This window comes from Charadrius vociferus, unplaced genomic scaffold, assembly GCF_000708025.1.
Source record: "Charadrius vociferus isolate BGI_N301 unplaced genomic scaffold, ASM70802v2 scaffold125, whole genome shotgun sequence".
Lineage (NCBI taxonomy): Eukaryota > Metazoa > Chordata > Aves > Charadriiformes > Charadriidae > Charadrius > Charadrius vociferus.
Genome location: NW_009649036.1, coordinates 881919 through 908853, shown reverse-complemented (window position 1 = coordinate 908853; position 26935 = coordinate 881919). Strand labels below are relative to the sequence as shown.

At 36.8% G+C, this 26935-nt stretch overlaps 1 protein-coding gene across 1 annotated transcript in view; it reads left to right on the top strand.

Moving 5' to 3' along the window:
- TRHDE (thyrotropin-releasing hormone degrading enzyme) overlaps positions 1-26935 on the top strand; it is a 214268-nt gene that overhangs the window by 68858 nt on the left and 118475 nt on the right. Inside the window, exons 3-4 of the mRNA XM_009887778.1 lie at positions 15914-16068; positions 21445-21558. Coding sequence (XP_009886080.1) covers positions 15914-16068; positions 21445-21558 — 269 coding nt within the window. The remainder of the gene's footprint in view (positions 1-15913; positions 16069-21444; positions 21559-26935) is intronic.

Here is a 26935-nt window from a genome sequence, read left to right as displayed (position 1 = left end):
ATACTTCCCAGCTGCTGGCAGCAGACTTACAACCTTTAGTACAAAAGGTAAAAGCCTCAAAAGTTGCAAAGAAAGCAGGGGAGACCAAGAGGTCTAAATCTTCATTGTACCTGGACATGTGTTAAACGTAAATTCCCATATAAGCCTGGTAAGCTGATCATAGCTTATTCAATAGACTTGATCAGAAAAAATACTATTGATCTGTGCCAGCATGACCTAGGGGAAAGTTCTTGGCATGTCAGTATGGTACATTAACAGGGCAGCAAAAAGATGTGATTGCTGATGCTGCATAAGAAAGGCTGATAAAGCCGTTACATGGGCGATTCCTTTGGGTCTGTGATTATGTACACCCAAAGGAGTTTTGAGGATTGATGACACCACTACTTTTCTTTCCTGTGGACTCAAACAAGGTTAAGTTGTCCCTTCAGTTATCTCTTTAGTCCTTTCCAGCATCCAAAGGTAGTAAATTGAGGTAATAGAAATACACCGAAGGATGTGAAAGACAGTAGTCTGATATGGGCAAAAAGGGAATAAAGGATTTTGATCAAGAGGGAGTCATCATTAAAGTACCAGAAGGAGGGGAGTTAACAAATAGTATGAGTTGGAGGAGAGATGCTGGAATTGACAATGAGAGTTGTGGGGAGGCCAGAATATCTGAAGAAGCTTGGATTTTCTGCAGGCCAGGGGGAGAAGTCACAATGGAGATTCAGGTGCCTGGAGACATGCTCCCTTAACTATGATTTCAGCTGTGCTGTTGTAATCAGATTGCATCCTGATACAAGTCAAGATATTTCTCTGATTCTGAAAAAACCTTCAAGAGGTGGATTCTCTAGGAATGACAGCCTTTACCACTGTCAGAGGGCCTTCTACTGTATAGACTAAGTAGCAAAATTCTGTGGTAATTTTTGTTATCATGAGAGTTCCTTGCCTTTCTTCTTTAGTTGCTAGAATATTTTTCTATGATCTATGCATTTCTGTGTATTATAGATTGCATACAATTAATTAATTGTCTTTGGGCATTTTTCTTCAAATGATGCTAACTCATACATTTATTATACAAAATAATTAATATGAAATTATGAGATAACATCTGTGGAAAAAGATGAATATCTAGGACATTAAATACTAAATGGATGAATGTGCTTTTCTGGATCTTAAAGTGATGGTTGGGATTATTCATCTTTTGTCTGATGCTTATAAAGTTTTCCATTGGTTACTTCAGGTACTGAAGTTTGAAAAGGCAGGTTATAATCTTGTTCTTCAACACTCTGTCAAGCATGTTACTCCATTCATTGAAATTTGTGTTGTCACTGCAACACTGAATATTCACTTATAGATCAAATAGCAGTTCCCTGTGTAGTGTATAGCTGTGGCAAGAGACAAAAGTACCTTTTGATAAATATGTGTTTCATTTTTTTCTTGCTGGCAGGGTAGCTGGTATTCCTGAAGCCCCTAGTAATTTGTCTCTGTGAATTACTATCTTGGTCATCACTGTAATACCTGCAAGCTGACATGAAGCTGAACTCCCAGGCAGAGCAGACAGCAAGGCATGTACTGAGATCATGTATGGTAATGCAAAGTGCAGTACCTTTTCTGTTGTCTTTGAGGAAGGATGCATTGTACTTCTTTTAAACAGCTATCGAAGCTTTGAAGAAGAAGAAAATTGGGCTTGGATTATCCATAAAGAACTAGTCACAGCTGTGGATTTTTATTCCAGATAGCCAGAGGAGGTTCAGCACCTTTGAAGGTATTAAACAAAACCAGCCTTGCTTGTTTTAGCTCTATTGAAATGCAGACGGGGGGGGGGAAAATCAATGTTTGCTAAATGATTGAGAACTTGGAGTAAAATATCTTCTTGGGGATCATCAAAATAATAGCATAAAAAAACCCAAAACAAACTGTCCTCTTGCAGAAATACTATAATGTGCCTTTCATCAAGTAAAGGCATGAGATAAGGAGAGGGTTCTTCCACTGATGTGATGGTTATTGTTTAATTTAAGGCAGTATATTTTTAATGCTTGCACCAAGAAAGAATCCCCCAATTCTCCTTTGTTTTTCTTCCTCCTCTTCTGCATCTCTCATTTGCATTCTCAGATGTCAGTGAAGTGGTAGGCTTTGATCTTCCATGTACTTAATCATTTGCTTTAGGGAAGTCCTTAGTCCTTTTGAATCTGATTTACATTGGAACCACCACTGTTATACGTGGTTCCAGCACTGAGAAGGGACCAGGAACCACATGAAAACACTGTTGCATTCAGGCTGTTTCATAGTCTGTCTTTAGAAGGAGAAGATGATGTCTTCAGTGTAAAGGAGAACTTGGTTCACAGACTTCAGTGTGAATCTTGCATATTTTCAGTGCAGATGATTTGATGACTTGGGGTGCTGGCTTACTAAGTTCACTAGAGAACTGTGGTGGTTCTCTGCAGGGTATTATTAAGATTTTTAAGAACACTGCTGTGGTGCACATTGCATTATCTGTGTAGTCTGAACTGTGTTGATAGAAGCTAGAAAAAAAAAAGACTTTCTAGATTCAAGGACTATTAATTCCTGTTCCCATACCAGTTGTTCTTTTGTGCCCTCTATTATACCAAAGATCTTGCAGGTTATTCTCTTTCTTCTAGCAGACTTTGCAATACTTATTTTGTGCAAGTTATTCTTACATTTTCTGAAAAGGGAAGCCTTTATGCTCTTTCATAGTCTTCATCAAACTTTACTGATGCAGCAAAATCTTTAATTAGATACTTTTTCTTTTAAGTGGAATGATCAGAAATTGTTTTTTCTGTAAATAATAATGAAGCAAGATGGTATGGAAAAATTATGATTCTAAAAGAGAAAAGTCGTCATAATAGAAACACTTTAAAATGAAAACTATATTATTTTAATGTAAATTATTCATAGGTTATCAAGTTTAGATGAGATTTGTGAACCTAACTTTGTTATGGTTCTTTAATATGACTTTAATGTTTAAATCTATGATGCAGGGAATGAAATTCTACTCGGGGAAACTGTTCTGATTTCTGTATAATTGGAAAAGTTTATGTATTCAGTGGGCTAGTAGTACTGAGAGCAGACATTTATCTTCATGGCTTTGTAATGCCACATTATAACATGGGGCATAGACAAGGTTGTGCTTGGACAAGTAGTGCTCTTTTAGGAGAAGACCATGCTACGTATCTTTTAAGTTGTTTCTTGCTGCCAATACAAGAGCTGACCAGGAGGGTTCTCAGCTTCTGTTACCTAGTAGGTGCAATTGGTTGTACTGAATTTCTGTCTGCTTTACTTTCACTTTACTCATATTCCTTTTTATGGCTTCTTTTGCTAGTTCAGCTTATTTAACTTCTTTTTTTGCCTTCAAGATGTTTGATGCTCATGTGGTCATTGAATTCTCTTTGCCACTGCCTTTTATGTATATAGTTTGATCTCAAACACAACTTCACCATGTAAAGCTATTCTTTCAGTAATCCTCAAGCTATGGTTCTCCCAAGGTTTTATTAATTTCCAGAGTTCCTGAGAACTTCTCTGCAGCCTTTCTGGCTTTGTAAAGCTCTTCACAAAGGCAGGGTGTATGAACATCTAAAATGTTGACATCTATAGTTAGTAACCAAACAGTTGCTGAAATGAGTTATTTCAATACCTCATGAACCTTCAGCTCCTTAAATTCTTTATACTGGAGTAGTGGAAAAGATGGGCTTTTCCACAGGTTTTTTTGTTTCCTCTTCTTCTATGCATTGAAGATATGCAAAACCTCATTGGAATGAGTCTGAGGAATTGCAAGTGTGTCCTAGCAAGGTGTGCTCAAATAAGCGTAATTAAGTTATGTACTCAGGATTAAGCCTGTATTCTCTTTCTGTGTTCATTTGTTCCCTCTTTTCTTCATCCTTTCAAAATGTTTCTCCTGTTTGTATTCATAGTCCCTTTGGCAACATTTCCTCAGCTTCTAGGCCCTTCCTTACTGGCTGCCTCAGACAAATTTTTCGTTTCTTTGACTTGTTTCTCAGTTTGTCTGTCTGTGTTTCTCATCTATTTCAACTGTGTCTCTCAAGCCTTCTGGCAATACTTTTCAGCTTTTCCCACTGCATTTCTTGGTACTCTGAGGATCTTTCAGTTCCATCAGCACTGAATCTTCATTTCTTCAGAAGTAATCCAGTCTTTTTTTAGCTCAAACTAGTGCTTTTCTGGTGTTCCAAGCTACATTCTTAGCTCTTTGGTCATCACCCTGAAATGGGTGAAATGCAAAATATCTGGAGAAGAAGTAGGAATAGACTCTTTGTTTGTCTGCAGTTCTTACGGTTGTTGAGTACAGAAAAAAATAATTTCATTTGGACATGACAAGATTTTCGTTTTTGCTCCAGAGTAGCATTCTGAGTAAAATGTGCATGCTAACAGAAAGGTATTTTACAGCAAAAATGTTACTAAAAATGTACAAAATGCTGTTATTTAAAACATAACTTAAATCAAATTTTTCAAAGTTTAAATCAAATTTTAAACATAAAATATTCTCTTTTGAACTTGGATTGTAATTTGTAGCAGATTTTTGGGGGCCTGACTGACCTGTATTCTTTCATGCTAATTTAAATTTGAGATAATATTCAAACAGTTTACTGTTCCACCGAAGCCTTAAGGAATGACAAACTACTAAATTTGGAAAGGTGATTTGCTAAGTCCCGTAAAAAAAAGAATGTTGAAGTATTGTATTGGTTTTGGGTAGTTATAGCTTCTTGTGCTATTAGAAGAATAAAGTTTTATTTATGTTGATATATTCTGTTTACTTTAGTTCCATGACTTCTTCAACATAGAGTTGAAAAACCAGGAAAGCTGACTCTCCTTTTTCAATTTATGTTGAAGAACTAAATTGAGGGGGTAAGATTTATTAGTTCAGAAGTTAAAAAGGATATGCTCAGTGAAGAAATTTGTTTAATTCATGCCCTATAGATAGCAGCAATGGGTGATATATCAACAGAATGGTTGTATTGCAACTCCAGATGTAGGTAGTTCTACATTACAGATTATTAGATGTTGATGCTGTTGCTTTATTTGTTGTAATACTCTTGTTGCTGGGTTTTTACTATCCTGCCTAGCTTGACCTCCCTCCAAGCTCATTTACTTGTCAAGAGCTGACCAATACTGTCTTCATGTGCCTGGAGTGAGGTCCTCAGATGGGAATGCTGGGCTGGAGGTCTGTGCTAGAAGAGAGTGGTCATGAGAGGAGCACCGTGCTCACAGACTACAGTGCCAGTCTTTACTGAAGTCTGTAGCATGGGGTGGTGTTCCTGTGGGTCAGGTCTCAGTCCTAGGAAAATGAGGTTGGTAAAGAGCATAGAGAATAGTGAAGAGAGACCCTGGCTCCACCCATAGCCTTCAGCCATGAAGATGACTTCAATAGGTCCCTTTCAATCTCCTGTTCTGTGATTATTAGAGCACTGTACTGATACCACGTTAAAGATACTCGAAGAATTTAGTTTTATGTTTCCTGTCATGCCATATCTGAATTGGCTGTGGGATTACAGGGTCATCTGTTTATTTAACTCTTTCAGTTCTTGTTGCCTTTACGTGGACTTTTCCAATGTCTTTAAAGGGGATTTCTCAGTAGTGCTTACAGTAGTTGCTAATTAAAAAAAATACATTTTGCACAGATTTGGTCATTATTGTATTATTCCAAGGAATCTCAGTATCTTTTCTATTGGCTAGACATGATGATGATGCTCTCCTTGTGGTTTGCCTGTGTACTTTTGTGCATTAAGAGGTCTCCGTACTTCCAGCACAGTGCTTCCGTTCTGTGCCCTTCATGGGATTGAGATTTTTTTTGGTTTTTGTTTAGTTTTAGATTGGCATTTTTTTAATATTTCCAAAGTTGTCCAAAGCCTCTTGGCACTCTCTCTTCCTGTTTTTTCTCAGATGAAGTGTTACTGCGTAAAATTTGATACCCTGTCTGTGCCATCACAAGATGAATGCATAACCTTTTCAAATGGCATCTGCCAGAATTTTGCATATTCATCTAACATAGAAATATTTGACATCCATGGTCTTTCAAAGTATCTCCCCTTGTAGGCAATAAAAAGAAGTTACAATTTTACATGGTTTCTTCCTTGTGCGAAAGCAGGGGAAGATATACCTTCCTTACGTCGTCTCACTTTTTAGGTTTTGCACTTGTCTTACTCTGCTCTCTGACTTCGAAAGCAGTGAGGCTGCAGTGGGGATCAGTCGCTGCAAGCCCAGTGCTATCCCAAAGTGGTTCATTACTGGTGTGTTAGCATTACTGGTCTCAGTTAGCAGGCAGTAATGAGCTGCATACATTTTGTTCTGTTTAGATCTTTGTATAATGCAGGTAAAGATTGATACAGAATGTAAGCTCCAATAGAGGTCACATTACACACTGAAAAATGCAAATAAATTACCAAAGGGAGGGGGAAATGTTTTTATCCCCTCATTGAAGTAAGAAGCTGCTTACCAGCCAGTTTAGTATGGAAGATAGTTTCTAGTCTAACAAACAGATATTTGCATATCTAAGGAAGTGAACAAGCACTATTAAGAAAAATGGACAGACTGTGTCTCGAAAATGGGGGAAGCAGAATGAGTCAGGATGAAAGATTAAGTCTGTTTAGATCCCAGGAACATTTCAAAGGTGAGATTGGTAAAAGCATGTTGTGGTTTAACCAAGGGATGTGCAGGAATATGAACATCTAAGAGGGGGCAGAGGAGTGCACCTGAAAGTGCTTGATGAGAAGGTAATCTCTTGGAGATGAATTCTTAGACCAGAACTTCTGAATAATTTTCTGATGATAGGGAACACAAAATATAAGGTGTGCACAAGGACCGGAGCTGTGATTGCCTGCTTCTCAGTGCCAGCTCAATATGGATGTAAGCAAGGATCAGCATAAACACACTGAGCATAGATTTTGTCTATTTGGTGGTACTTTTTGTAAGCATTCATTACAGCATTGTCTGTTTTGAAAGTTATTGATAAAATTTGTTACCGATTTTTGACCTTTTGGCTTAAATGTGCTTTAAGGGAACTAACAAGGCATATTTTATAGAAAAGTGTGGCAATACCATCATAAAAGTACCCAGGAAATACTAATAGGAGTTGGTGGTGTTGTCATCATCCCCTTTGTCAATATAGTCACTCCATTGGTGGAGGGAAGAGATTTAATCCATCACCTTTCCAATATTTCTTCCCCCATGCTGAAGAGGACTGTCGCTTGTCCGGGCTGTCATTGTGTGTGCAGCTCCACATGTCCTCTGAGCTCTGCATGATTTTCTGTCTTGGGTTTCTTTTCGGCTGGGATATTGGATTATCAATCTTACTCACTGTGTCAGCGATCTGTCTGATCTCTATAAACTTTGTTGTGGACTGGATGGTTTCAGCTGTTTATCAGGCTCTGCATTTCCTTCTTTCTGAGTCTCCCAGTAGTCTGTCATTGAAATAGTTGTCCCAGGTCTGTCACAACCTCTTCTGTTCTCAGCTCTTGCTAGCTCCTTGCCAAACTTCAGTAGTACAGTTCAGTTTGTACCAGTCACCAGCCTCTCTTTAGTGTGTGTCAGTTTTCTTTTGTTATTCAGATTAAAAACATATCTTTCTAGCATTTTATTTTTACATGGTTTGCAATATTCCTCCATTTTTGTAATGCATTTTCATGTTTGGGTTCTATTCTCTGAATTAATTGAAACTATTCAACACTTCAAGTATATCTGAAACCACAACTGTCAGAAATAAGGCTACTTTCTAATTATTGTCTTTCTCTTCAGGGGTACCTGTTGCTTCCAGGTGCAGAATAAAGCACCACTTCCATCTCTTCCCATGGTTTTCTGTGCTCAGGGAGATTTTCAGCTCTGGTGGAGGTTTCAGCTACTCTTTTCCATCCTGTTTATTTCTTTTAATTCCTTTTTTTCCCCACTGCTGATAATCACGTGGGGTTCAGTAATAACCCTGGGCTCAAGGTGCTTTAAAAAACCCCTATTCATTCAGAGACACAGAGCCCCTGTGTACCAGGACATGGGCTGAGCGGAACCCATTGCTCAACTTTCCTACACTAGGGAAGCAAAGCTTCTTAGAGGCTCAGGTCCTGGCACTGTGTTTTACTGTGGGAAATCTGGAGTAACTGTGTAGAGAAGAATGTGTTTTTTTTTTTTTTTTTTTAGTTTTACTGTCACAATATTGAACACCTGCATTTTAACTGTGTTTTTTCACCTATGATGGTAGCAGCACATAGCTGGCAGCCTGTGCCCATGCTGACCTGGAACAGAATGAATGTGTAAATTCATTTAGTTGAATTTCTCCAGGATATCTAAATGCACCAAGAAGTTCAGCTTTGACTTTTGCATTTTGGTCCCACCAATCCATCGGAGTGTTCCTGTGAGCTCTTGTAAGGGTCAATATGGATTCTGTGACAAGACTTCATTTAAATTTTTACATCCTCAGGCACGAGCTGGGAGGGGAGAGTGTGGGCTTGCATGAGAACAGAACGAATCCTCTGTTACTTGTGTTTCTCTAGAATTCAGGATGATTTTTTTTTTGTGATATGTCATATAAAGTTAGTGATTCTTAGTGCATTGAATAAACTGATGAATAGATAGATACATGCTGTCTTTCATCAGAAACGTCCTCTGATAAATTCTTTAAGTTATATACTAACAAATCAGCAAGAGGAGAGCAAATATTTTTATTAAGATAGTAAAAATTTACCCTAATGTAATATTGTCTATAGAATTTGCAGAAGAATGTAAGATAAACTTTATTTTAGGGCTTAGGATAAGCAGCAAGAAGTAAAAATAGTATCTATGGAGCTATCCAGGACAGTCCATTCAGATTTTTTCATCTTACTCTGGCGGAGAGAAGGAGAGAAATAGATACAGTCCTCACAAAAGCATTGCCTTCAAATGTAGTGCATATGATTAGCTATATTGTAATTTATTTCCAGGTGGAATGTTGCGATAAATATTTTTTAGACACGGGTAATGTGAGATGTCTGCCTGTCTTCCCAAAATTCCTGTTTCTACTTTCACTGCTAAACTGTGCTCATCACCTGTGAATATGATCTCACTTTAAAGCAGACATAAAATAGGTAAATCTGGGTACACAGAGTGTTGTACTAATGGAAACATTCATGTCTTTATTACTGTGATGCAAATCACTTCTAGGAATGGCAGATGAAAAGATTTATTTTACTTCATTGTTATAATTCTTAAGTAGTATGGATTTCTGGAGTTTTCTGTGTACTCACTCACACCTTGGTTTTGTAGCAAAGGGAAGGAATGTGGCAGTGGCACTTGATCATTTTCTTTGCGGCAGTATTCATACTGGAAGTGCTCAGTAATCAGTGGCATGTTGTTTTCAGCCGTAGAATCCTCATGCTCTATTAACTGTGGTGGTAGGAAAATGGCTGTTGGCAATTTTCCATCATGTCAGTGCTCTTAGTATTTACGTTAGAAACAGTATTTATGAAGGCAACAAATGTCTTCCTGTTTTTTTCCTCTCTCCAGATCTTTCAGTGTTGAGAGTTGGAATGTATTTTCTCTGTTCATCTGTTGCGTATATGCTGTGAGTGATGCACATACAGTACTACCCCTGTGACTTGGAGTAACAGAATCCTGAGCTGATTTCAGTCTGTGTCTCAATTTGTTCTGTGTAACTCTTTGTTGTAACGTATGTCTTAGTTTAGAATACCCACATTAGACTAAAGGCTGGAAAAAAGGTTTATATTTATAACGAAGCTTTGTGAAAGATTTTATTTCCCCCCCTTGTTTGTTACTGTCAGGAATTCATAACGATCTGTCCAGGTATTATTTAAAAGAAAGGCATTGTTCATGGAGAGATCGATACAACCAAGATGATACCTAATTCAGCCTCAGTAGGTGATTGCATTAATTTTTCATTTTAACATTGAATCATTTGGTGTACTTTGAAATAACAAAGCAATGATCAGGATTGGGATTGGGATTTGGAAAACTGAAAGCGATGTAATAATATGCATGTCAAATAAAATCAACAGGTTTCTATTTTATTTTTCTTAAACTGTAAACTAGCCATCACCCAGCGTCAAGGCTCAGTTGCTTAAAAAAATAGTAGTTTTTCTTTCTATAGTACTGCTTATTCTCCCCCCTTACCCTCCCCAGCTTTCTCTTTCACATTTATTTCCCCCTCTGGATCCTTTAGTATTCACGTTGCATTAAACATCTGCTATTTGTATCAACCACTCTGAAAATCCATCCATTGGTTATGTCAGTTAACGTTAAGTAATACTTTGTACAGCAATAAGAAGCAATAAAAACCCCAGCAATAAACTGCTGTGTGTCAGTGATTTCTTGTCAGGGTCTGCAACAAGCCATTTGATTTGACTGAAATAATGGCAAACAGTTTTAGACCTTTGCATTAACTCTGCAGGCTAACGTCCGTGTGGGTTGGGAAGTGTCATGCTTACAGAAAGATATTGGTGGTGTAGTCCCAGAGAGAAAAAGTGATGGGTGCAAGAATAAGCATTTGGGCAAACAGAAATATTAGTTGAAGAGTTCCCATGGGCTTGTCATCCAAGTTTTTGCGACTTCTGTATGTTTGAATATTTTGTGTCTACTGAGAGAAGATAGGAAAATACTATTAACTAGTAGTTTAAATAAAGGTAATAGTTAAAAGGCAGCTAATTTAGGGTACCTAGGTCCTAAATGCCAAAGTGCGATACTGAAATGATTTAGTTTTCAGGAAACACGTACTTAATATTTTCTGAAAATCAGGCATCTCAAAGTGTCTCAAGGTGAACATTCAAATCTGTTAGTTATGTTTCGTTCTGCTGTTGCAGTCAGTTGGAGACCTTCCTGTTGTCTTCAGAGAGCATTCACCAAGCCCTGCAATATTTGTTTTTTGTTTTTTTTTTTTTTTTTTAACTTTTCAAGGGGATGAAAGTATATACAAGGAAAACTTGGTTTTCCAGCACAAACTTCTGTGTTATATACCAAGCAAACAGTGCAGAAAAGAAAGGTTTTCAGTAGCCAATTTAGATGTTTCTTGTAAGCACTGTTATCAGTAGTTCTTTATCAGTAGAAAATTTGGATATTTCTTACAATAACTACTGTTTGGCATAATGGCTTTTAACCAGAGCTGTCACTTTTTGTAGTTGGCTTCTTCCTTAAAATCTGCATAAATCATTAAATGGTATTCTGTTACAGAAAAGCACCTTCTACTTATTCTTAGTAAAAGAAGTGGCTTTGATTTAGGAATCTGAGTGGCAGAAATATAAACTCTGTTCATAAATAGTTCTTTTTTTTTTTTGTACAACAACATTCATTTAGGAAACTGCACAAGACCTTTAGAGAGATTTAATAAAGCTATTGATTGCATTATGCAGCATTAAGAAAGGGCAAACCCATACTTCGGGTTTTCATTTGTCAAGACTAAAATAAACTGGTATTGGTCCATGCTTTCTCTTAATTTGTTGAAATTGTTGTCGAAAAAGTGAAATACCTAGTAGCAAGAAATCTACACCTGAAATCTTGAAGAAAGCCTCTCTGAAGAAATTGATGAAAATTATGTTGTGAGAGGCATGTAGGTAAATGCAAATTATTTTTATAGTGTCATTTTTGTAGGTGCTTTTTATCTTCTACCTTGAGTATCAGAAATTTAGTAGCCATATGTTCTGCAGGATCTAGCCCTTGGTTACATTTCAACCAGCACCTACACCAAATGAAATTACAGTACATAATATTATTAAGTCTGTTCATGTGTGTGGATGTCTGTCTGTGTTTATACACACACTCATATTTATGTTACACCAGTATCCCCATTAGACTTCAAACTGAAATGGTTATACAAAGTGGAATGATAGTGGTGGAAAAGGTGCTTTGATGGTTGTCAAAGAGTACAATGATAAAGGAGGGGGGAGGGACTGCCAGATTCCGGGTGCTCTGCATGAGAGAGTTGGCTCTCGTTTTGCATTTAATCCTATTCAGTTCTAATCCTCCTCTCGTTTAAAACAAGAATGATGGTCCCAGTTGTGTGGCTTGGGGAATTTAATGGTTTCTAAGAGTGTCTAGAAAATACTATAAATGAGTGGGGGAAAGGGAAAAAACAGTATTATTTGTTCAAATTACACAAATGCTAACTTCATAGATAAAAAAAATCGAATGTTGATTCTCTTTGTGCCCAACTTACCTGTTAAATTGCTAATTTCTGTTTTGCACTGTGATGATACTTGCTAATAATATCAGACAATAATATTTTGATCTAAGCTCACATAGTTATGATGCCTTAATTAAGCGCTTGGAAATAGAAGAAGCTGTTCAGCTATGTACAGTTTTTGTAACTTGAAATGTTTTTCATGAGATTCACACAGAAATAGATTTAAAAAACGTCCAAATGCTATCCTTGTATTCGAATAATTGTACCAGTATAGTATGTTGGTGTGGAGTTCCAACACGTTTTTGTCCTGATGGCTTTTCTGGTGATTTTATTTTAGCTGTATAGTTTTTACTTCTTGGTCATGAATTTAGTCTCTGTGAAGGCCAAGAGGTGGAAACCCTCTATTATTACAGCGGTACACGGGACTCTCTGCACTGCTGTATCAGGAAATCTCAAGTAACAGTTTTATGATGTATGAGGATATTATTCTCTGCAAGCAATAACACGCATTTCTATTTCCCCAGCAATATCCACATAATCAAACATTCACAAGTGCTTTACAAAGAATTTAATTAAATAGTGTGCAGAGTAACTAGATGCAGTGTGCTCACAAGCTGTTATATATTCAGTAGTTCACATTTTGCAGTTAGTGCAGAACACTTTAGAGCAATACAATGTGTGAATTATATTTCTGTCAAAATGTGCATCATCACCCCTCCTTTTGTACCTTGCTCCTTAAGAATTACACTAAAACCTTAACAGATGTCACCTCCAGGAGCACAGGATACCTTTCTCAGTGCTCTAATGGTGTGATAAACAGAGGGAAATACAAATTTGCATGTTGAGACTTGAACATAAAACATTGTTCCTCTGAATTCAAACGTTTATGACTCCCCAGAGAAAGATATAGGTCATTGTGTCTTTTACCACAAAACTAGGTGTGTTTGGAATTTTATTTAATCGTAGTAGAAATTTGTGCAGCAGTCAAGACCAACCACTGAAGAATTTCATTTCTAAATTAACACCAAGACTGGACATTCACAGTTCAGAAGTGGACAATGAGAAGCAAGAGATTTCTCATTTTGTAATAATAAGTATGTTCGGAGTCCTTTCTGTCAGTCACTGGAGAATAAAGAAAATCTCTTCTTTGGCATTAAAGTGCAGTACATCAGACCCTGCACTAGGAAAAGGTAGGAGTGTGTTCATATGTTGTAGTACACTTCTTAATTCATTCAGCATTACTGGTATGCTCGTGTCACCTGCAGGGATTAGCATTCTGGAAACCAACAGGGTTATCTATTATGTTTTGTTTGGTCTGTTCAGAAAAGCCCTTTAAGCATCAGCCGATGAATAAGAGGAGTTTCCAAGCTTGCAGAGCCACAGGGCTGTGTTGGATGAAAGTGATTTAGAATATCCCTCTGCGGTTGTCTACCTGCAAGGCAGTTAGCCGTCCATCAGATCGGAAGGTTTTATTGGTGTGTCAGTGCTATAAAGTATCGGTCTAAACCAGCAGACCGATATCAATGACACAAATAGTGAAAGACAGTCTATAATTAACCTGTAAAGGTGTTTAGTATGAGACTTCACCCTAGTTTCCTAGTTCCACAGTTATTCCAGTTTATTACTCGCTGACACTGACAAAATCTGTCCATTAGGACTGGCAAGAAAGCCCAAAAACTACAAATGAACCCAAAGGACAGAAAGGAAACAAAAGGATCAGTTAAAAGTAGGGAACTGATTTTACTTTCATGCTAGTTCTATTTTGGTGTTGCTTCGCTTGTTTGAGGGGAATTGCTGAAAACTTAATTGATGTAAATAAGAACAGAGTCTCTCTGTATTCTTCTGAAGATGCCTTTTGGAGGAAAGTTTAATTGCTGTAGAAGTTACATCTTTCTATACAGACTTGAGCATGGGAGAGATCCCTGTTTAATGCCACTGAAGGTTTGCCATTAACTTCAGTGATTTCACCCAGTAGCCTTTGTGTCCTTTTTTTTCATCTTTATCCCATCTTTATATAGCAGACAGGAGTTTTTTCATTTTGCATGTCATTTGTAACAATTAGCAGTTATTCTAAAAAAACAGTACAGTTTGAGCTTCAACTGAAGAAGAAAAGGAAAGCATGTAATTTTGAATTTACTTGCATGTCTGATCTTGAACACCATGTCTTGGATTTTTGCTTTATTGTCTTTAATTAGGCTCTTGTTCTAGTGTCTGCCTTTATATTAAAATATTTATTCTTTGCCATTTGCAGTATGTCTCTGTTTGCAATTGGGATGTTTTCAGTTTGCTTGTATTTGGAAGTAGCTGCTAGACTCTCCCTGTGCTTTTACTAGAAGTATGGGTTTTTATGCTTCTTGCAGCAGCCCCTTTTTGGGAGTGCTGGAATATATCCGAGTTTTCCATTCCTGGTATTTCAGTGGCAGTACCTCTAATTTCAGTGGCAGTATTCCTCTGAATCCCGAAGTAGAGCTCATGGTGTCAGGTTGTTCTCCAAGCCAGTTCTACCACATATATCAGCAAGCCAAAACAGACCAACTGAGGATATGTGTCAGTGCTGTGATGTAATTTAGAGTATTATTTAGAATAAGCAGGTCAAAATTTTTCTTCTTCGGGTTAGGAAGTCAATCCAGAGACCTTTCATCCCACACAGGGATATATCACCTAGATATACTTGTGTTAACTCTGAATGAACTAGCTTTGGAACCAGAAGTAATACAGCCAAATGAGAGTAGTGTGGCAGCCAGGCTAATTAATTAAGAAGCCAGGCTAATGAGTTTGACTGGAGGGAGCACCATGCTGATGTGACAGTGTAGCTTCCAAAATTCTGTCTGATTTGTACACAGGTTGCACTGGGTGTCTTTGGGACATACAAGTTTTTTTCTGGGCTCTGTCACATATTGTTGCCATGAAGCAGCATTGTGTATTGTTTTTTTCCTATGTCAATTTTATGTAATTTTAGATTTCTTTCCAGACTGATAGTCAATTTTAGTTCCTTCTCAACCTTCTAAAGTAACACATGGATAGACATTGTAATACTGTCTTGTTTAACCTCATGCCACTGAGAAAAATTCCCCATTGCTTACTGCTTTTTTTTTTTTTAACATGATGAAGTACTTTACCATCTCTTCCTAATATTTTGTCACTTACTGAATAGCAAACTGAAGTACTACTCCTGAAGTTGTGTATGGCACCATTGTTCCATCCTGCGGGGATGAGAGGTGGCTGTCAGCAGTCCTCTTCTCAGAGGGTGCACGCGAGCAGTAGTGCACACTGAAAGATGCCTTGTTTTGTAAGAACTGGTGATTCTGAACAGTTTGCCATCTTTCTGATTGTTATTAAACAGTATTTCTTCAATGCTCCCCTTAATGTCAGTCCTTACATACAGTTTGATGTATAAGAACTTCATAAAGGATTCACTTTAATGAAAAGATAAAAATTTTTTGTGGTAAAAGTCTGTGTTGCTACATTGATATGGGATAGTAAACTTGAAAAGCAGTATCAAACCCAGAAGTAAATCAACAAGATATTGTAAATAAGCTGGATTCCGCACAGAAGTCTTTGATTAGAAATACTAGGTACTGTGTTACAGCACTAACATAGTAATCATATTTGAACAGATAGTGGCGTAAGATAGAAAATGAATACTTCAGTAATGATTCCTAAATAACATTACTAGAAAGCTGAAATTGTTTTATTTTTTACATGTATGTTATTTAAAATGCTTTTAGTGATCATTTGTGGCCTTACAATAGGTCTTCAGCATAGTCGCTCCCACAAGGAGTTAACATATATTTTTTCTATTTCTAGATCTGTTAGCTGTGCCTAAGCATCCATATGCTGCTATGGAGAACTGGGGACTGAGTGTTTTTGTGGAGCAAAGGATACTGCTAGATCCAAGCATTTCTTCTATATCATACCTACTGGATGTCACCATGGTCATTGTACACGAGCTATGTCATCAGGTATTGAAGGAGTTCAGATATTTGACATCAATGTCAGGAACAATGCATTCCTTATCAGAACTGAAAATGGATTTGTGTTGTTCACATAAACAGCTGCAACTTTTATTGTAACTGGAGTCCGAATTATACGGACATCTATAAGACACATCACTACAATGCAGAAACTGGGAAGACTCAAAATGGGGGTAGAAGAGAAAATTAGTAGCAATGAACGACTTCCCTGTCTTCTGTAAGATTATATTCCGTATGTTTGCGTGTGAGTGTGTTGTTGGTGTGTAGACTAAACATGCTGATAACTGTAGAAAATGATTTATTGCAGAACTATAGCAGATTCATGCTGAGTTTCATGTTCATGTCAAAAAATATTTTGGATGAAATCAATTTGGTAGTCATCTTCTTCCCTCACATATACACATACTTCCATTTTCTTTTTATTTTCTTTTTTTTTTTTTAATTTGGTATTGACCCTCTGTTCACTAATGCTGTATAATTGAGTCTTTAAGTGTACAGAAACTTTTGTATCAATGAGAAAACTTTGTGATAAACCCATATTACAATTTATTTTACATTTCTTCCATCTTCTTATCTCAAACTAAACACATTACGAGTGTTTAGTAATATTGAGTTGAACGCAAACGTTATTGAAGAAATTTGCTACAGGGGCAGGAAACCCTTTCTTGCACTCATAAGAAGCATAATCATAGCCTTCAGGTTAAAATGAATAAAATCCTACTGTGTAATCAGCATGGCTTACATCTGTGACTTTACACAGTATTCTTTAAAAGGCAATGCAAATTCTTAACACTTTCTGCATATAAAAAGTACTATATAAAAGGGAGCCTTTATAATGGAGTTCTAGTAGATGAACCTGGAAATAATAATGTTTGGTTCATATTCATGTTTCACATTAAATCTGTGGATGAAGTCCTCAACTACAACATGAATTTTTATTGAAAGTTACTGCTCATTTGTTCTCAATACCATCATCTGATTTTGTTATATGCTCTTTATTGTGTAGTACAATAGAGTAGCACACTGTTCAGCTAGAAAAATTACAGTGCCTTAGGAATCAGGTGTGGAAAACACATATTAGGTCATCAAATCCCACTCCCAAATCCTGGCTCCTGTTAGTATTAGATTCTTCCACGTGGTGTGTTTTGTAGTGCCGGGTTCAGTGCTCCTGATTACAGGGTTGCGTTGCTTCCCTGAAAACCTTTTGATTAAATCTGATGGTCAATAACTTTTTCCTAGCATTCAGCTTAAGTCTTCCTTTTTCTGAAGTCATTCCATTACTTCCAGTTATTCTTTGCACCGCTTTAATAATTTCCTCTGCTTCCAAAGCAATTTATACTTCACGTGTGCAATTATCACATCAGTAACTTGCCAAGTTTGTTTATTTGATTTTCATCGAAACCAAAGCCTTTTTACATTGTTCTGGGAGTATCAGAGGATCATGAAGTGGTTGAAAACTATATTTGAATTTATTTTAGGGTAGCAACGCAGTCATAGAGTGCTTTTAAGTGACCTTAAAGGTGCAAATGAGAAGATTTACTTGGTGTCTGTGTTGATATTACTTCGAGTGCTCTTTGTTTAATTAAAAGTATCTTCTTTCATTCATGTTGCTGCTGTTCCTGTTTTAGTACCATGCAGAACAGGTCGTTGCTTACCTGCTTCACTGGATAACTAGACAAGATAGAAAATATTCAGGTGATTTCTATTTTTTAGATACAGAATTGAGTCACAGAGAATATGTTCATCTGCAAATAGAGTTTACAGGGAGAAACCCTCCAAAAATACAAGCCACAAAACATTCTCTAGGACCTCCATTGCAGTATTGTCTTTATTTAGCCGTCTTTTTCTGCTTTTATTTTACCATACTCAGTAGCCCCTCAGGGAAACTTTAGCTGTGGATAACATAGAGCAGGAACTGTAAACAATACTAGCTTAGCTGAAAAGGTATTGAACAGATACCAGGTTGGGTCCAGGATCTCTTGCCTCTGCTATTTAATTGTTAATTAATCACTGCGTTTTTAATCCTCTTGCTGTGCATCATCTCACCTGCTAACCTGGGGTGGCACATGAATAGTCCTCCCCATCACTCATTTTTGCACATAGAATAACAGAGATTAACCAAAATCACTTCTGGCACAGCCAAAAGTAGAATCGACATCTCTGGTTTTACTTTTTGTGTGTTGATTCATTTTAAAATTTCAGGTAAGAGGAAAGGGAACTCCCCTAAAATACATTTTTTTAATTTGTTTTAAGAATTGTTATAATTTTCCTATTTTACCTGATTTTAAACCCGTGACTTTGAGACTTACAGAGCATATCTGTGTAGCAAACTGTATGACACCCTTGTTACTTAGAGTAACACAGCAATTGCTTTGTTAATGTTGTTCCCAAGGTTAGAAAAATCAGATGAATATTAAGAATTGGGATTGTTACCTTTAGATATGACTGTTTAAAAACAGAATTCCCAAACCTGCTGGATATTAAAGCTTGAGTACAATGTTCAAGACAGATAGAAAAAGAGAGACAGCATTGCAGAAGGACAAAGAAATTCTGTTGTTGTCAAAATACAGGTAAAAACCGTGTAAGAAAGAATTTTACGCTTGATTTCTTCACAGGTGACTTTGTAATGCTTGACCAGATATTTATTTTAGGTACACATTTCAGGAGGAACACATTAAAATTACATGGGTAGCTTTAGTCATATTGTAGGTTGGTAGTGCTTGATATTTCAGCTTGAGTGTTCTTTTAGAACATTTTTAATTAAAAAAAATTAATAATTGGAAGAAGTGTTTTGGCATAAAAGCTTCTCCTCTGAGCCCCAAACCACAAATGAGCTATTAGTCAAAACACACATATTTCTAGCAGCTTAAGTTGATACCTCAAAATAATTACCATAATTTATTAAAATGATTAAGGTAATAATCAGTTTTATTTGCATATCACAGATCAGTCCCACCTACAGTCTTTGAGGAAGGAGTCATTTGAATTTATGCATTATGATTTTTTTGTGATAGTTTTCCCACCTGAGCACAAAACTTGGTGTGACAGATTGAGTTAAACAGGCATGAAAGCAGAAGGAAAATTAAAAATTTCTAAATCAATGTGTTTTTTTTTTTAATAATCTGTAAAAAAAGCATACAGCAAAGAGTGCCCTTTCAGTGTGTGTATAGACTAAGTGCCTTCTGCATGTCAGGCTGAACATAATATCTGAGGGAGATGAGAAATTTATGTAATCGATACATTTCAATTCATTTTTCTTTTCTAAAATGAAAAGAAGTAACAATCTTCACTCCAGGCAAATAGTGTCCATAGTCAAATACCCACATAAATAAATAAACAATTACTTAAATAAATGAAGTGCTTCACTTAATGTTTTCCTTTCAAACATGTAACACCTAGGAAGATAATAGCCCCTTTCTGCTGGAAAATTTGGCTTCATTAATTGCAGTCTCAGGGACTGTTCTGACATTCATAACTATCTCTGATACTATTCGAGACTAGTCAGGCACATTCCCTACATTTTCATATTGGTGTTGCATGCTGTTTTAATGCCTGTAAGAATACTTCTTCCTTTAGGTGGATAATTAAACGAATAGTTTTAATTGTATCATTAATAAATAAACCTAGAAAACTCACAAAGGAGTATAAGAAATTCTCTTTTGTGACATCATAAATTAGTGTTATTAGTGCTTTTGAGTTACAGGAGGATGTGTTATGAACTTTACAACCTTTATTTTTTAAATCTCTCTCTGAATAGTCATAGCATACCATGACTGTTGCTGGTTTCATATTTATTCAGCAGTCCTCTTGTAATTCAAGAAATAAACTCTCTGGTATTGTTTAGTCTGTTTGTCATTAGAAATCATTTAATCAACCTATTCTAGTATAAATATAACTTTCATACTATTCCGGTAGTATGGACTCACCATTTCAAGTTGTGAAAAGTGCATTATCTGTATGAATGCTTTTCTGGTGTTCCTTTGTCTTTTCAGGTAAATGTACTTAAGATCAGGATCTATCTCTATTGCGCCGGTAAAGAGTTAATTTATTGATAGCCTCCAGTTAGATTATGACCACTGAGTGTCCATTAAGTTTAGTTTCACTTCGTGTGTGAATATGACTTTTGTCAACCTCATCTTTTCTCCCTAAATTCTCAAGTTGTTTCTCAATGACATTCATTGTCACGTTTTGCTTTATTTTTTCATTCAAATCCTATTTACTGAACATTGTGTGGCAATCTGGTAATCTCAGCCAGTTCTCTGGAGCCCCTGTGTTCACTTCACTACGGATCCTCATCACAGCATTGATCCTTCCTTGGCGCTATTCTGACTCCACAAAGACATGCACAGAAGCGAGACTTTTCATTCGGGCCCCAGACAAAGCCTTCAAATAAACCAACCGTCATGAAAGCAAATCGCTTACAGGCCAGCTCTGCTTTCTTTCGTTCCTAAATCTCATTACAGTGTCAGCAGCAGCTCCTCTACTCTGAGTGTCTCCCTCTGGGATACTTATTTGCTGCTCCCTTTCTGTGTATTTTCAGAGCTTATGACTCCATGAAAGCTCAAAATTATCTCTGTTGATTATGAATTAATCTCAATTCTAATCGCATTAAGAAAAAAACTGGCAGAGAAATTTACCGAAACAAAGTTTTGGTATTTGTTTGGCGAAAAAAAATATGTTACAGAGAGAATGAAATATGTTTTTATAATAGCGTATGTGTTTCTGCTCTTACTACTGGTGCTACATTAGTCCAAGTTGCACAGGGCCATTCCAGTCATTTAAGCAGAATTGATGATGCCTGTTTTCCTGTGAATTTTTGTCCTCATTCCTCTTCCAGTGATCATCCCAGCTCTGTCTAAAATCCCTCTGACACCCGCACGTCCTGTACCGTGACACGTTTGTGGCTGTTGATGGCTTCTGAGCAGAATATCTAATGTCCACGTTCTAGCCTTGCCCTCAGTTTAGGTCCTTCTCCTCTTTTCAGCTGCTGATCTTCATGTACTTTTGTAGGAGTTTAATGGTGAAGTTTCCAGGTTAACGGATCAGATTCCTCAAGTTAGAAGCCTTTTTGTGTCCATTGTGTATGTTAGTCCGTTAAACCTAGGTAACTAAATAAACACTGTGAATACTCTTCTGAACACTGCTTCTCCCCTGCTTGTTCTTTTCTAATGTGTTGCTTCAGTAATTTATGCATCCTGTAACAGGTTATTTCATTAGTACATGAAAAAAAACCCAGCTAATGAGTTTCAGTAGGTGGTATTTACTACTGTTTTTTATTAAAACTGGCGAAGAGTGTGTCCTGTATAAATGAGATGTATGCAAACATGGGTTGCTAAAGGTTGTTTATTTGAACTTTCTTTGCAGTGGTTTGGTGACCTTGTGACTCCGGTTTGGTGGGAGGACGTGTGGTTGAAAGAGGGTTTTGCTCACTATTTTGAATTTGTTGGGACAGACTACCTCTACCCAGGGTGGAACATGGTAAGTCTGTTTTATTTTATTAATTTGGAGACTCCACAGGAAAGTTTCTCTGCAGTTTTACTCCTGATTTTGTTATAGACAGGGACTGCTGAAAAATACCAAATGATGCATGCAAGTATCAGATGTCCAATGAAGCAAAATCACTAGGTGTGAAATAATTTGACAGCATTCCAAACGTGTAATCTGCAATTTATTACAAAAGAAAAAGGTCATGTCTATCATAACCCAACACTAAAATAACTACTGTCTCTCTGCTCAGAAACATTTTGGATTAAAGCAGTTATGATTTAACAGGGACCATTTTTTAAAGTATTCAGAATATGGAAATTTTATCCACGAACATGAGATAAATTTGAAAGAAAGATTTGTCTAAAACATACTTAAAACTGAGCATATTTTTTCTTACAGTATTCTGTTCTCCTCTCCCAAAGTTTACTCTTATCTTCCTGCTATTATTTGGCCATCTAGCAGTACATACTACGTTAGACATGGGGTAAATGAATTGAGAAGTAGGTTTCAGTATGATTTCCAGCTGTACACAGTTGGACATGCTTTGTAAACTGGTGTGCAAATACTGGAGCTCTCTGAGGGCAAACTGGGAAGGGCATGCTGGGACATTGTTTTGGAGTCCTTCTGAAATATCATATTGCATCTAGTCAGGTCCTAGTTTATATCAACCACTGTAGTCTAGAAATATTATGTTTATAAGAAAAAAAAAGAGATACAAGACCTCGGGACAAGAAAATTGTGTGTGAGACCATGTTGAAGGTTGCTATATAGATTTTATTGTCCTTTGGAGAATTTTTTTCTGTTTGCTATTCTTTTGTGTCCACATGTGGCAAAATACTTGTTATAGATACAGATTGCCTGATAGAGATTTGTTGTAGCTTGAATGTTTTGCTTAAACTTTTGCATACTAACTTCTGAAATGTTTTTTCCCATTTCTGGGGTATTTATTGAGTATTTTTGTCCCATGAAATTTTGTGTGCCATGAAACGAAGATGCTATAATTATGAGTTACAGCTATTCTTTAAAAATAGTTGTATACAGGTACTCTTGCTTTAGGTATGCTTCTTTTGAAGTTTGAATTCTTTGTAGTATTTTAATTTTTTCTTTCAGGTGTCAATTTTGGTTTATAATTGCATTATGAAAAGGAAAATAAATCTTTATCTGAACTGACATCTGTCTTGCATAGGTAGGCTTGTTGGGTTTACCTGGCTTTGGCTGTATTAAAACTCATTCTCTTCATCTTTATGAAAAACACATCCTGAATTACAATGTAATGATTCTAATTATGAATGCAATGAAATCTGGCAGGCTTTTATGATTTTAGCATAGTGAAATGTCATAGATGACAACGTTTATACACTGAATTTTATCTTCAAATCATCAGTCATTTGTTCTTCACATAATCAGTTTAACAAATCCAGAATAACTTTGCTTTAGAAGTCATTTGGAATATAGAGTATTTGCTTGAGATTTCTGTGGAATGAATATAATGTTCACTGTTATGCAAATGACATGCCCATCACATGAAATCCCGGTGTCTTAGCAGAATACAGGGAAAGCAAATGGGTTGAACAAGGTGTGACAGTTAAACTGGGAAATCAGACACGTGCTGCATAAATTAGAATTAACTATAGTAATATTGCTGTGCCTGAAAAAATATTAATCTGTCAAGTTTTTCCTTAAATTAAAACGAAGGTAGACATAAACTTTTCATAAGACTTTGGATATCATTGGCCTTTGATATAAAAGTAACCATACTGACATATTTAAATAATTAGAAAATTGGTGGCAAGATGGAACACTTGATGAATTTAAACGTGTTGCATTCCTTTGTAGTCTAGAGTAGGAATCAATACTGTGATGTTTCAGCCTTATTACAGAGATTGTAGGAAGAGGAAGCAAAAACTACAGTTACTGGAATTTGGCTTGCTGAATATTCTTGTTATCAGTATAAAGCGCATTTGCTGTTTAGATCATAGTGACATTTGTAAACTTGAAAAAATAAAAAGTGAGGATTTATAAAAAGAAAAACTGTTCTAAACAACTATTTTTTTTTTTTCAAAAGTGAAGGATCCAGTACAAGCTTCATGAATCAGTTGCAAAAACAAGAACTACAAACCTTATTTTCTGTAATGATAGTTAAACAGAGCAATATTCCAGCATTCTGGGTGGTGTTTTGTCAGCAGTAATTCACACCTGTGAAATAAAAATAAAAGATGTTATGGTGTATGATACCACAGCTCTTTGCATCAGGAAAACAGAGAGTAATATTCCAAAATCCTCTTTCTAAAGAATTGGGAAAGACAGTTAACTTCTTTCTCTTATAGTTCTGAAATGTTACCCTTGAAAGTTTCCTGAAGAACCTATGGACTAAAATGTCAAATTCAGCTTATTTTCAGTTTATTAAAGATTTTTTGTCACATTTTCTTTTGGGTAAGTGTAGAATCAGAAGACTGGTAGTCAATTCCAGAAAAAGGACTTTTGTCTGGAAATGCAACGTGGGCAATATGGATACATCTGAATCAAATGGATCTATCCACAGCTTCCTACCTAACTTGCTGGATGCTTATAGGGTACAGGCACATAAGCTTTCACCATTAAAGCTCTGTAAGTCCCCAAAGTTTTGCTACTACTTGTCTGAAAATGCTTCTCTTTTAGCAGAGCTGAGCATTTTTCAGTGTCCATCTTACTTGGCATTCACAGACTTGGTATGATGGAACCTGAGACTCTTGAGGAAAGCTATCCATTAGGCATGTTCACACCATTATAATTTAAACCAACAGCACTGAGTTCTGCACAAAGCAGAGAGATGTGGATTTTATCTGAAAGCTCTTTTCTGGCTTTTCCTGCTTCTCTAGGTTCTTTAGCTTGCTTAAACATTTCCTTCTTCTCTGAGGTTCATGATTTTATCAGATTTTCTTCAATTGTTTTATAAGCTCTTCTTTTACAGCAGGAAAGACGGATGGGTAACAATATTGACTGAACTGCCATGGAGCTGTAACACTTCGTTCAGCCATTCAGCAGGTCTAGAATGTCATACTTGCATAATCTTAATGAGAAAGGAAATCCAGTCCTTATTAAACCCTTGCCATCCTTATGCCCTGGATCCTGCTATTAATATTTTGGGTGAAGAACAAAATGAACAGAGTCATTCTGATGGAGGAGTCCATTGTCTGTTGCAGTTAATATAAGATACATCAGAACTCTCCTGAGGAAGTGGACAAAGTTTTGCTGGTTTTAAAACACGAAGGTGAGCTTTCTGTACTGGGATCCTTCATGGTTCCACCGCTGGTCTTAATATCCTTTTTGAAATTTAAGTTACTTCAGGTCAAAGCTCAAAATTCTCATTTCCTTTCATCAGCTAAAAAGTAACTCCCTGCATGTTACTTTTTACTTATCGAAAGGGAAGCTACCCTTGATTTTGCAGGAGGTATGTCCCTACAACACAGTCATTAGACATTTGCCATGGAAATGAATTCACCATTCTTCCCATTTCAGCCACTTGCCTTGCCTATCCCACAAAGTAAGAGTTCTTTGAAATTCTTATTCTGAAATGTGTGAAATTCTTATTCTGAAATCTCATTCTTCGATGTCTTGGAAGTTCAAACAATTGTTTCTTTGTTGTCAGGATGGTTTTGAAAAGAAAGCTGGCTCTTCAAACTGTTCCCCTCAGAGACCAGAGACATTAGCTTGATCATGTGTGCTCGGTCATCTGCATGTGAATTCCCTGGCTGTTGCTATTTCATGACTTAGAAAGAGGTGAGGTTTCTGTATTAGAGGCTTACCATGTAACTGTTTGGTTGTCTCTCCTCATCATCAAAAAGCAACAGCAGCTGGATGTGAGTTCTTGAGCTGCAACATCTTACAACTGATACAACAACGTTATCTCACCTCTGTGGAAGGTGCCTCTGCTGGTTTGAGGGTCAGAGGAAAGAGAAAATTACAGCAGAAAACTACATGTTGGTGATTTCCACTTCATAGCCCTGTCTTTTCTCATCTACCCTGCTCACCTTCCTCCTTTCAGAGGTCCGTTTGCAACTATATTTTCCATCTTCCTCTCTGCTTGTTTCTTTCATTATCCTGAAGTCCTTTGTTTGAGGCTTTGTAAAGGAAGGAATTCAACTGGGGCTTACAGATCCAGGAATTTATTAACTGATCTTTTGCCTCCTTATTTTCTGGTAGAAGGAACCATCATGTTTGTCCTTGAAAGTCTCCGGTATTGGGGTAGGCTTTGAGGACTATGACAGCAGTTATTACTGGCATGTAATTTTCCCTTTCATCCATCAAACGAGCGTCAAATACGTTAGTAGTCAGTACCCGGCTTGATGCTGAGAAAGCATTTCACAGACCCCAGCTGCCTTCTCCCTTTTCTTTATTATATAAAAGTTAGCTTTGCTGACAACTTTATTGGCTGAGTCAAGGTGTAGTACATCAGAGATAGGTTTGAATCCTCTGACTTCTCTATCCATTGAAGCTTGGGGATAAGATCTCCCGCTTTCTGGATTGCTTACTATTTTTATAATTAATGATGGTCATATTTGCCAGAAATTTCCTTAGTTTCAAAAATTGTGTTTAAAGTATTTGGAGTAAAACTGTCTCTTCATGGCAGGGCATCTTTTGTCTTCTTTAAAGTGCTTCCTCCACACTATTAGATTTCACAGTCTAGGTGATCCTGCCATTACTACAGGCAGCTGAAAATAATGATGAGGTTGCATATCAACATTTCTATTTTAAAAATACGTGCTGCAAGAAATTACCTGTGCCTAAAAAAGTTAATAGGAAACCATTTAACTGAACTTCATTATGTTAAGTACTTTGAACACCATGCAACATGCTGCCCAGATTCTTGATAAATGATCTTAATTGCCTATCTTTCTCATTGACTGGATTGAAATAATAAAAGTGAATATGGCCATTAGACACATGTATATCTTTAATGTCCCTTGACTCAGATTGCCTCCTAAAGCATTTGTCCCCATCTATAAAGGTTTTTTTAGACATTGTTTGACTCATAGAAAACCCAGAAAATCATTATAAGTTGTGAAGTAGACTTAAGACGTGGGCCTTTTTGATTTATTTCATTGTTATTTTGGCATTTCAGATCTGAGCTGTAGCCTGAATGATCCTTCTAACCCAACATAAATAATATCATGCTGGGTCAGCACTGAGAGAGATTCAGCCTCTCGTTTTTTAAAACTACTTTCATCTCTTCTTTTTTGGTTAAAGGCTCCCCATGCCGGTATAAAGTAAGCCTTTAATTAATACCACATGGAGTGTCTTTTCCCCCAGTAACTGCTCAGTGAAGTCAGTCCTTGCGTGATTTTCTGTTTTAACTCAACTATGGGGGAAGCCTTCGATGTAAAATTAA